The following is a 12,807-nucleotide window of genomic DNA, read 5'->3' as shown; positions in this document are numbered from 1 at the left end:
GAGTATTTTCCGAGGCGGATGGTCGGCGAGGGGGAGTTAGCATAGAGCTGCTTTGCCCGGCAGTCGGCGGCATCGGGGATCGATGTCTGGAGTGAGTATGGAGATGACCGGTACCGAGAGTCGTGATATCGGTGACCGATGAGGAGTATGAAGATCACTTGAGGTCCTCGCAAACGATTTTGCTTGGACTGTTGCGCCTCGTGTTCGACACAGGCATGAATGAGTTGTTGAATTACCTACGTGTGAGATACACGTAGAGACGATTGACGGATTTGTTTGAGATTGCTGATTGATTTTAACGATGATTGATTTGATTGATATTTCTCGTCGCTTGTATATTATAGTATTGACTATATTGCTTGGCCGTTTTCAATAAAAATAGAAATCTCGGGTTACACCCGAATTCCTCCCTAAGCACATAGCTTAGGACGTTGTTACGCAACGTTTCAGGTCGTGAGCAACAATAGTGACTGAGGCAGACGTGGGTTCCAGTGACAATTGGACTATCCAGATCATGTATAATTATTTTGTCATACTTTATTTTTGAAAATAAAGAGTGGTGATCTTTAGACTCTCGTATTATACAATTCACCATTCGTACTATATACTGGTATCTTCAAGTACGTGTACAAATGTATTTCTTTATTTTATAATGTCTTCCGCTGTATTATAATTAAAATGAATGTTTTAATCTTCCCGCGATTTTACATTTCGAAATTTTTCAATCGTGATTTTATTTATCTACGTGGCACAAGCGTAAGCGGGATGCGGGTGTCACAGACTTGCAATGGACTTTTAGGTTCTTGTTGATGATGTGTAAACTTGTTCCATGATTTCTGGGTTGAATTTTATATTTCATATTTTGATACTTGAATTTGGAAAAATAAAAGATGAGATGATTTTGGTCAAAGTTAAAAAAAAAATTGACCAAATAAACCGACATTTCATCCATTTTACGAAGCTTGGATATTCGAATGCGAAATATATACGATTTCGATATTAAAACGACATTATATCAAAAATACGTTTACTTTGTTATTTTTACTTCAATACATATCCTTCAATACATATCCTCCTCCAACATGGGATCCAAAATATATTTTGGGTCATATTTTGATTTTATTGATTATAACGTTAAGTTTATAATGATCACACTAATTCATTATGTTCATACCTCGTATATCTTACTAATCATTTGATTAAAACGTCATAAGTTTAACGTTATGAGCAATGAGATCAATATGTGACCACACTATATTTCGGATCACATGGGTAAGTAAAAATAACAAAGTAAAGATATTTTTTATAATGCCCTCAATAAAATATGTAGAAAATTAATCAGGTATAATAAAGTGATATTAATAATGAGAATAAAATTTCGATTATTTTGGTGTGTACACATCATTGTAAAGTATAAACTAAATAATTTATCTACCTCATAAATAATTATTTTAGTGTGGTTATTAGTGGGGTCATTTTGGATTTCGATTCGAATTTGGTTCGATTATATTGGAATATGATTATCTGATTTTTAGAACAACAATAATAATTTTCTGGTTGTTATATTGAATTCAATTTGGTTCAGTTCAGTTCGTGGCCATTTTTATCGATAAAATATATATTTTTTCAATTTTATATCTATAGATAATAACTATGATTGTTATAGCGAATTCAATAGTAGATTGATAAACTCTAACATATAAGGTATAGAGGAAAAGAAAACATGAATGGAAACACATCAAACAAATCATTCCAAAGCAATAACATTTAAATTTTGTTTTAATAGGGGCATTATCCAAAATACCCTCATTTTGCTAAAACTATTTGCATATACCCTCCTCCAAATATGATCATGTGATAAAAATAACTATATGGTCACACGGTGGTCACATTGGTCATAACGTTAAATTTATGATGATCACACCAAGTCACCATGGTCACACCTTACATATCACACTAATCACTTGGTGAAATTATCATAAATTTAACGTTGTGACCAATGTGAACATACAGTGTGTTTGGTCACATGGTCACATCTGGAGAAGGGTATGTACAGAAGTAGTTTTAACAAAAGAAGGGTATTTTGGATATTTTGACGTGGTTTTTTTTTATCAATTATTAATAAATACTCAATATTATGCAGATTTTCATTTAAAGTTTTCTATAATATAGATCAGAGAAACATGATCAAATTACACACAATATATAATATCTCATATAGATTCAAGGATTGGAGTGATCGATCGGTCAGTCGGAGGAATGCTCACTTAGCTTGTGGGGAGCATCCCAAAGATATTTGAGTTTATAAGTTTTCCAGTTCTCGGAGTAATAGATCCCATCTTCTCTTGCTTCCCATATCATCTGATGATATATATGGTACTTGCCATTGTACCCCTCGAACACTTGGTGGTGTTTGAAGTTCGGCCCTTGCCACATGTGGCACCAGAAGAGTGTAATCCCGAACACTCTGCTGTTGAACGTGAAATTAAACGATCCTTTAGGAGGCACGATCGGGTAGCCCAGATCGTCGTCCTTAGATTTGCAATGGACCTGTAATAGAGAATCGATGGAGTTCTCGTTATTCAAAACAAACGATTACGATATCTGAAAATAAAATGAAATCTAATAAACCTTTAGGTTCTTGTTATGCTCCAAATTATTTACTAGGTAGACCCATTTTTTCGGATTGAGAAATCCCGCATCGTTGTGAACGATGCATAGCCCGAGAATGATCACGACTATCAATGCTCGGATCATTGTTTCGATATATCGATCAATGTCCTTGTTTTTGTAATGAAAACTTATTATCTCTCTAGTCGGAGTTTAGGTGTTTATGTATAATGAAAACGTATCATAGGGCAATCAATGATCACGAGGACGATGCACTTCGAGTCCATTGTATGGATATGGAATTGTTTTCTCTTAATTTGTTAGTAGTATTTATCCTAGAGAGTTTGAAACTATTTATAGATATAGACAGGTGTATAGATATGTATCTCTATGTAATGATTTTACATGAATGTGCCATTTGTTATGTTACCATCTTAATTTATCTAATTTTCCTCTTTTTTCAGTTTCTTGATTCGCAACTATACAACGGGTTACCCTTAACAACTTTGTAAAACATTTATATTTATACGATTTACCGTTAACAAAAAAAACTATACAACGGGTTGTCCGAAACAAAGGGGGGAAAACTGAAGAGACCGTCGATGGCCAAATATAGAAATTGAATATCAAAGTATGTGAAAGAAGGTTAGGCTTGTTGGTTATGCGTTCTATTATTTCGTATATATTTGTGTATATATATATTTGACTGTATTTCTGTTTAAGTTGAGATTTTTAGATAAGGTGATATTCTCTATTCGAATATTTTATGTTTATATTATTTCGAATATCTATCAAAGTTTTGTGCATATATATGCCTTCATGGATGTGCATATGTAAGTTGATATTAAAAACATTATTTGTTGACAGAAAAAAACAATGTTATGTAACTGATATTTCGTGAATATAGACTTTAAATGCTTATGACAAAGGGGTTCTCTTATAAACTTATTTAACCCGAATAAAACGTTACAATATGAACGGATTCATAGCAAACCGAATCAAATTGCACACCATAATATCTCGTATAGATTCAAGGATTGGAGCGATCGATCGATCGATCAGTCGGACGAAAGCTCACTTAGTTTGTGGGGAGCATCCCAAAGATATTTGAGCTTATAAGTTTTCCGGTTCTCGGAGTAATAGATCCCATCTTCTCTTGCTTCCCATATCATCTGATGATGCATATGGTACTTGCCATTGTACGCCTCGAACACTTGGTGGTGTTTGAAGTTCGGCCCTTGCCACATGTGGCACCAGAAGAGCGTAATCCCGAACACTCTGCTGTTGAACGTGAATTTGAACGATCCTTTAGGAGGCACGATCGGGTAGCCCAGATCGTCGTCCTTAGATTTGCAATGGACCTGTGACAGAGAATCGCCGGATTTCTCGTTATTCAAAACAAACGATTATGTACGATATCTGGAAAACAAAATATATAAAGTCTAAACCTTTAGGTTCTTGTTGTGCTCCAAATTGTTTACTAGGTAGACCCATTTCTTTGGATTGAGAAATCCCGCGTCATTGTGAACGATGCATAGCCCGAGAACGATCACGACGATCGATGCTCGGATCATTGTTTTGATATATCGATCGATGTTCTTGTTTTTGTAATGAAAACGTATCATCTCTCTGGTCGGAATTCAAGTGTTTATATATAGTTGATTTGGGTGCGTGCATGCATGCAAAAGTGACGGTCCGAAAAGGTTAGAAATCATGCGCTGCCTTTTTCGATTGTTTGACCACAGAAATGGTTTGTTTTTTCAATCATTTCCATTGTAGTGATCCTATTTCCATTGTTTGACTATCTGTTTCTCTTCCTCATTTGTAGGTTATTACGTGGAATCGGATGGTTTATCACGTTCTTTCGTGACTGAATTTTTAGCATTACCAAAAAAAAGTGATTATATTCGAAACAAATAATTTTTTTTCCTAAACCCTAAAAAATCTGGATCCGAAAATAACCGAGTTGAAAAAAAAAGGGCGAAATCTGAAATATCCGATCGGCCATGAGGTGGCATATTGGAGCCAACACAAAACTTTTAGAACCATTTTCAAAATTGTAAGGAATTTAAGTCCCCAAAAAATAATGTCTTTTTTCTTGTCTGTTTTGGGTAAAACCAAAAGATTATATATATATAGCCTTACATTATTAGAGCAAATTTAAAATAAATAAATAAAAAATTGCAAATTGAATTGTATTAAGAGAAGTTCTCTCTGTCATATATATTTCATATGATCATATCTCAACAATTGGGCCTATGCAACTAAATCCGACCTGGCCTGCATAATTTCCTTTATAAATGTTATTTTTTATTTTTTTATTTTTTTTAAAATATTGGTAGATTGGACCGATCTGAATCAAGCTCGAAGCCTGATTTGAGCATGGTCTGAAAGCCAAATTTTTTTCGGACTGAAAAACTTAGACCTGAAATCCGCTAATTTTCAGGTTGGGTCGGGCTGGGCTTCAGACCTTGATCCTAAATTGACACCCGTTTTATCATATATATATATATATAGAGAGAGAGAGAGGGAGAGAGATTGTTCAAAAGGGTTTCTCAATTAAATCATTTCCATTTCCTGAAATAATTTCCAGAAACATTTATTGTCTTGTTGCAATACCACCTACAAGGTCATCTCCCGGATCCTGGCCAAGAAGTTGCACACTATCCTTGATCAAGCAATCCTATTGAACCAGACGGCGTTTGTGCCAGGGCGCTCCATCTCCGAGAATATCCTCTTAGCTACAGAACTCATTGCAGATTTTTTGCAGGAGAGACTCCCCTCAAAGGGCCTGATCAAAGTTGACTTGAGTAAGGTACCTTTGATACACTGGATTGGCAGATCATCCGCATTATATTCTTGGCGATGGACATTCCCCCCCAGAAGAGCGTCGTCCCGAATATGTTATCATTGAAACTGAATTCGTAGCTTCGGAAAGGACCCACAACACGAGAACCTATATCGTTGTCCTTGGACTTGCAATGGACCCTGAGGTTCTTGTTGCTCTTCAGGCTGTTCCTGATGACTATGTCATTGGCTTCCACGCCGCCTCTCGCCGCGATACACGAAGCAAGCACGATCACGAACATACATTTGAAACTCAGTCTTTGGAACATGTTTTTGTTGTTTTTTTCTCTCCCTTCTCCTAAAGCCTACTGGGGTGTGTATATATATATAGCGACAGAGAGATTTTGCATTAAATAAAAATATTTTAACGTTTACTTTATTTAGTTTATTGGTTTAATTGAGCCCTAAACCCAACAGCTTTTCCTAAAACAAGAGTCCTCCTGAAGATAATGTTGAAAATAGAAAACTGTATCATCCTCTCTACGGCCTTGTGGAAATTCCAAATCACATTTACTATCAACAATTCAAAATAAAAATTATATGGAAAATCTGATAACCTCATTTATTTAATAAAAAAAAATTATTCTAAACGACATAAAATTAAACGGAGGGAATATTGATAAAAGTTTTTTATTTTGCTTAACCAAATTAAATAAAATGAGGGAGCTTGATCTCGCCCTTCTTAGACAAGGGAATGGTAAACTTGCCCAAGACAGGAACCCGAATGATGAGGCCGATCTTGAGTTCGTAGTCAATGTCCCAGTCCTTGAAAATATCTCGAACCAGACTGATCAACGCCTTGTACGGAACCGACATCGTCACGTCCACGACCGTGTCCCCCATCGCTTTCAACTTCCCTGCATCCGTTACGTTTCCACTCACCAGTTCTCTGTACAGATTCCGTTATATTCGTTATCAGGTTATCGAAAAATTATATTCGGTTTGTTTTTTTTTTATACTAGTTTCGATTCAGATTCATTTTTTTATGTCTAAGAATGTTCGTTTTCTATAGTTTTTTCGAGTTTTATTTTCTCTAGGGGTGATCTTTTTTTATTCATAAATATAGTTTCGAATCGAAATCCAACCGAATGATACTCATTTCTATTTTGGTACAATTTTTGTAGAACCGAATAAACCGTTACTTAGCACATATAACCCTATAAATATTGACCAGAACATGATAAATTCTGAATCAAAATCCGAATTATCTAGTCTTATGTATGCATGTATATTTCAACATCACTTTTTGGTTCTTATTTGATACATGTATGACAATACCGAACCGAACCGATACTAAAACCGAGCTGATTAACAATATTCGGTTCTATAGTTTGGTATAATTTTGTATAGAACTAATCAAATCGTTCCCAAACCAAACTTGATAAACACCGAACCGAAACTCAAAACGCTTACTTTTATACTCGGTTTGGGTTCAATTTTTGAAGAAGAAAAGAATCATACACATGCGATTTCTATATCAAATTCGGATTAGATACGGTCATACAACCTTTTGTAACACACCTAACTCTAGCTTGCGATGGATTATATATATAAGATCATATATAACATATATATATTTGAAACTAATAAAATATAAATATATGGAGAATGTATAATATAACGTTTTTAATTACCTGTCGGCGGAGGTGAGGTTGAAAACGATGTCGGTGAGGGGAATGGGGAAGAGCAAAGGGTTATGGACGGAGACTTTGGCCAGGAACTCGACCGAGTGGAGAGTCACCTTCTTCACCTCCAAGCCTACAACCTCTGCCGTTGGTAACAGAGATAACGCCGTCACCTGCTCCGTTTCATTTTTAAAAAAATTATTATTATACATGTACGTCATATATTATGATGTATAAATTATTTTATATATTGTTCTTCAAATTCATATGACATTATAATGCGTGTGTATATGGGTTGGAAGTTGGAACGCTGATGATTGAATTGAATGGATGTGTTTGTTATTATGGCTTTTAATAATTTTCATATATAAGAAATCCATATGTTCATACCAAAAAAAAGAAATCCATACGTACATGGAACAATTAAAATGTCATATGTAAAAAAATGAAGGGATAATTTTTTTTTTGGTAATCGGGTATCGTGGGTCGAGTTACAGTCTAATTGCGGAGCCGGAAGCAAACAATGTGATTTAAATTACACTTTTCTCCTCAACTTGAATTTCGAACTCGTGGTGGAAAATACGTTTTATACATCCTCGTTTCATCGGTTAATCTACCTAGGTTGGGTAAACGAACGGCTAATTAATTAAATTAAATTAAATTAAATAATGGAACCTCGAGGTTATTGTCGCTGCTCCTCGTGTTGTTTCTAATCTCCGTAGCGTTGGGTTCGACGCCGTTCACCGCCGCCATACATGATGCAAGAACAACCAGACAAATACATTTGAAACTGATCATGTTTTTTTCTTTTTCTTTTTTGGTTTGAGTATTATTTGTATATTTTTTTTAAAGAGTTCAGGTACTTAAAGACATAAAGCGTACTTGACATTGCAATTAGATTTTAATTTTAGATAAGCACAATCCAATAAAATAGAAGTTTGAACAAATACATTCCTAATTCATTATCCCACATTGTTGGAAATTTATTTAAATATATCTCTATATTTGTGAAAAAAATCTAAACAATTATGGTTAGAAAAAAGTAAGACTGTGTTAGAAAAATCTAGATATTAGATTTATCTTGCTATAAAAGATTTATATAAATAGTTGTTATAACATCAAATAACTATTTATATAAACACAAATATTCCTCCTCTTAGTGTTCTTTCAATTTCATTGTTATATAATGTCCGTTTATATATAGTCCAATTATTTGGCCAAAAATTTGCTGAAAAAATCAACTCAATTCTCTAAACATGTCCAATCATATATATATATATGACCTTGAGGTTATTATATATCTTCTTCAACTAAGATGTTGCAAATCTTTCCAAATTCGTATGGAAACCTTTCAAAGAGGTTTTCATATTCACAAAAGAAAATATTTAGATTTTTTTTTCTTATAAATAAATGCTGCAATGTTTTAACTTTTTCAAATTATTAATGAGATAGCGTACGTTTTCCTCTTTATTAAAAACAGAATATGGTTTAATTAGCCCTAATTGTCCTTTCGTTGGCTCTTTCTAAATAGAAGGAAATTATAAAATGGAAACAAAAACAAAAACAAATTAAGTAAATTCCACCAAAGACATTTTAAGGACTAATGCCATCCAAATCGTGCAAAGAATCCAAAGTTTGCTTTTTAGTGTAGGTTTTCCTTGTCAATATTACCTTAAATATGATTCAATATTATAGATATAAGCATGAAGAATCTAAATTAATTAATACAAAAATATTGTATTGTTTAATTTCCGAACATAGTAAAAACATGTAAACTCGTGGTAAACTGATATCATTGAGGAGATTCAAGAAAAAAAAATATTGTAAAGGACAAAAAACCGAAACAAAAATTAATTTGTTGTGTACTCTTGTGAATCTAATTGCAATATACGACATATTCTTTTTTTTTTTGGTCATCGTCTATCTACACGATCATATTCAAGAATTCATAAAAAGAAAATAAACAATATATACAAGGCATATGAAGATAATTAGGCTCACATTAATCCATATATAAAGCATTCGAATACATGATAATGATTCTTCTCGAGCATACATCGCATGGTAATTTCATCACCAACCAAAACAACTCATACCCAAACGAGAGAGAGATCTAGAGAGAGAGATCTAGAGAGAGAGAGAGAGAGAGAGAGAGAGAGAGAGAGAGATTTTCTCTCCAAATCACTTGTGTGGAACATCCCAAGCGTACTTGAAAACAGGAACTTGCTCATTATGACCAAAGTAGATACCGTTGTCTCTCGCCTCCCACGCGTACAATTGACTGAATCTGGTATACCACTTGGCTTTATAAGCTTCGAACACCTGGTGGTGCTCGAAATTACGGCCATGCCACACGTTGCACCAGAACAAGGTCGTCCCGAACATGTTGTCGTCGAAATGGAACACGTAAGCGTTGTGAAGGCTCGTCAGTATACGGACGCCCAAGTCGTTGTCCTTGGACCTGCAGTGGACTTTGAGGTTCTTGTTGATACTCAGCAGGTTCTTGACCACCACCGTGTTTTGAGTCGAAAACGGATCTTCGGTCGCATCGTTCAGCTCAATGACAGAGGCAGCAACTATTACCAGAATCATCCATCTGAAAGCCATTCCTCCCATTCTCGATTTGCAAACTTCGCCCTAGAGAGATGGAGGGTTGAGGGGTGTTTATATAGGGATATATAGGTGCGTGATTGTATGTATATATATGTATATGTATATATGTTTTAGCAGATTGTGCGTTATGAATCTTCTAGCGTTTCCTTTATTTAGTTTCTTGATTTAAGAACTAATCTAACAGTTTTGCCAAAATTAACGAGAGCCGTCAACTGCTGAGAATAGAAAACAGTATCATCCTGTGGAAGAAGATGTTGCCTTATGGTTATATATATATATAACTCTAAATATTATCTTGCTATTAACAAAACCAACCATTTCCGATCTTCTTTAGCTGCGACGTCATCTTTCCAATAACAACTTTGGGGGAAAAAAGCACACTATTTGACTCCTAATTATGGATTTCAAAAAACTTAAAAATACAAAATTTTACATGGATTACTGAAAATTACACGTCGAACAAAAAATATAGCATCAAATATCATGTAATTTTAATAGAATTTTTGTAAAATTAAAATGGATAAGAAACTTTTTTTTATATTATATGGGATTTTGTTTTAGTTTATATAAAAAAAAAAAGCAAACACGTACAAGTAAATGCGAATATATTTTAAATTCAGGATTGTTTTTTCATTGATGTTTTCTTTGTCAAATATTACCTTAAAAAATATTCAATCATATACGCTTTCTTGTTAATGATGCAGGGGACAAAAATCTATGACCCTGGGACAATGAAAGTTATGGCGGTCGAGTAGTTCTCCTCTCTCCAGGGCAGCCACGACTCCTCCCTGGTGCAGTGGCCCCTTGAATCAGCTCGAGAGATCCTCCCTTTCCGCTGTCACCCCTCACTGGCTGACTTCCTAATCACTCTCTCTACTATATGGAGGAGATTAAATCGGAGGAGTTTAGCCTTCCGTGGAACAAAGCCCCGGGTCCTGATGGCTTCACAGCGGAATTTCTCACCTCTTGTTGGGAAATTGTTGGATTGGACTTTTCACAAGCGGTTACTAAATTCTTCCGAACAGGCAGAATGTTACGTCAATGGAATTCGACTCTGATCGCGCTCATTCCCAAGCATCGGCAAGCTGAGCACCTAAAATACTTCAAACCAATCTCTTGTTGCAATACCACCTACAAGGTCATCTCCCGGATCCTGGCCAAGAAGTTGCACACTATCCTTGATCAAGCAATCCTATTGAACCAGACGGCGTTTGTGCCAGGGCGCTCCATCTCCGAGAATATCCTCTTAGCTACAGAACTCATTGCAGATTTTTTGCAGGAGAGACTCCCCTCAAAGGGCCTGATCAAAGTTGACTTGAGTAAGGTACCTTTGATACACTGGATTGGCAGATCATCCGCATTATATTCTTGGCGATGGACATTCCCCCGAGATTCACCTCCTGGGTTATGGAATGCATCACATCAGCATCATTCTCCAAAGGAGAGAGAGGCTTACGGCAAGGTGACCCTCTGTCGCCTTATCTCTTTGTCTTGACGATGAATGTCCTTTCCTCCATGCTAATTTCTGATGCTATTGATGGTCGCTTGTCTCTCCCCCCAAGATGTCGTACTCCACTAGTCTCTCACCTTTGCTTTACTGATGATATACTAGTCTTTTCATATATATATATATCCATGGGGTTTATCTATCTAAAACATAATTTTTAATGCTGGATGCGTGTCTCCGGTTTTTTTTTTTTTTGTGGAAAAAGAATCTCCCCAATTGCTTGGGCAAGAAGGGAGCGAGAATCCCCTTCATAGGTTAAAAGCAATGTCCAACCGAACAAAAGCATATCTTAGGGTTCTCAATTATTTGGATTCCTCTATATCCATTGCCTGCCACATCGATCATTTATCTGTATGCATCGTATGTATGTGTATATATGTATATATGTGTATTTTACGTATCCATGCATGCATGTCTACGCATAATCATTTATTTGTATATTTCGAGCGCATGGAGATACATACACATACATGCATTTATTGTGCAAGATTTTAAAAACAAAACCATATCTTATCGGAAATATGACGAGTTTAGTTTCAATGAAATTTATATACCACAATGTTTTCTATTTGGTCTAGATTTATATAATCCACGGGCATCTTTTGCAAAAACTAATAAAACCTCGGATCCATATAACATAATCACATTTTGATACCATGTTACGAATTAATGCATTCTTATTATAGATAATCAAATGAGTTTAAATATACAATGTTAATTATTACCTATCACTAGATTCCTAATTCTCATCACAATATGATAGAAGTACATATAAATCTAAATCAACTAGGAAACACATTAATATTTAAATTTTATATGAACTCAAACTCTTCCTATTTTCCAATATATTGATATGGTATAGTTCGTTTTGAAATGTTACAAATATTTTTCGTATTTTGGACAGAAGAATAAGGTTATGAATCTCTTGGTAGAATATATTGTCCGAATTTGGATCGCGTTGTAGCCATTCCAACTTTCTTATATTAAATATTAATAAGTTCTGTAAAAGAAAAAGTATGCATAGATATGGAAGAAGAATAAAATTTAGGACCGGTTCTCAATCTTCATGTCCAATCCAGATATCCTTTTAATACTTAATTACGATTGGAATTATTAGAATCATGTAACATAAAAAAAAAAGTGGAAGATTCAAATTTAAAAATGAAATAAGATCATATCTTCCATTATTCCTACTTCAAAAACGATATGTGAACAAATGTTCCCTTTTTCTTAAAAAAAATAAAATTAACTCAAGATATTTATAGGAAAAGGCGATTCAATAATTTCCAAAAGCACAAAAGAAACTCTTTATATAAATAATAATAAATTAATTTATGATTCTTCACAAAGAGAAGGAAATAATTTATATCCCATATAAAAAGACTGATAAATAAAACTAAAAACGATGCATTATATTATTATTATTATTATTATTATTATTATTGTTATTATTGTTATTATTATTATTATTATTATTATAGACCGTGAGCTCAATTTTTCGGATTTTACAATGAGTTTTTTTTTGTACGAATGTGATTATAATATTTACCAAAAATGGTGTTTACAAATCAGTCTCTGGCTGCAACCCAAACAATAGTTCGTGAC

General features: G+C 34.4%; 4 protein-coding genes across 4 annotated transcripts; all 4 read right to left on the bottom strand.

Moving 5' to 3' along the window:
* Positions 1-2,247: 2,247 nt before the first annotated feature.
* On the bottom strand, positions 2,248-2,757 carry LOC104816678. Its single transcript, XM_010545608.1, has 2 exons — positions 2,665-2,757; positions 2,248-2,550 (listed from the first exon to the last, which is right to left on the bottom strand). Exons 1-2 carry the CDS (start codon positions 2,755-2,757, stop codon positions 2,248-2,250), a joined length of 396 nt encoding a protein of 131 aa, XP_010543910.1.
* A 911-nt stretch (positions 2,758-3,668) lies between these two features.
* On the bottom strand, positions 3,669-4,184 carry LOC104816675 (pumilio homolog 15-like). The gene is made up of 2 exons (XM_010545607.1): positions 4,059-4,184; positions 3,669-3,971 (listed from the first exon to the last, which is right to left on the bottom strand). Exons 1-2 carry the CDS (start codon positions 4,182-4,184, stop codon positions 3,669-3,671), a joined length of 429 nt encoding a protein of 142 aa, XP_010543909.1.
* Positions 4,185-6,060: 1,876 nt separating this feature from the next.
* LOC104816436 (desiccation protectant protein Lea14 homolog) lies at positions 6,061-8,052 on the bottom strand. The gene is made up of 3 exons (XM_010545269.2): positions 7,758-8,052; positions 7,092-7,255; positions 6,061-6,346 (listed from the first exon to the last, which is right to left on the bottom strand). Exons 1-3 carry the CDS (start codon positions 7,878-7,880, stop codon positions 6,106-6,108), a joined length of 528 nt encoding a protein of 175 aa, XP_010543571.1. The 5' UTR covers positions 7,881-8,052; the 3' UTR covers positions 6,061-6,105.
* A 1,010-nt stretch (positions 8,053-9,062) lies between these two features.
* Positions 9,063-9,966, bottom strand: LOC104816438. Its single transcript, XM_010545270.2, has one exon. The coding sequence runs from the start codon at positions 9,696-9,698 to the stop codon at positions 9,264-9,266; it is 435 nt and encodes a 144-aa protein (XP_010543572.1). The 5' UTR covers positions 9,699-9,966; the 3' UTR covers positions 9,063-9,263.
* Between the last annotated feature and the right edge of the window lie 2,841 nt (positions 9,967-12,807).

The sequence above is a fragment of the Tarenaya hassleriana genome, unplaced genomic scaffold (genome assembly GCF_000463585.1).
Source record: "Tarenaya hassleriana unplaced genomic scaffold, ASM46358v1 Cleome25, whole genome shotgun sequence".
In the NCBI taxonomy this organism is placed as follows: Eukaryota; Viridiplantae; Streptophyta; class Magnoliopsida; order Brassicales; family Cleomaceae; genus Tarenaya; species Tarenaya hassleriana.
This window is presented reverse-complemented; position numbering and strand designations above follow the sequence as displayed.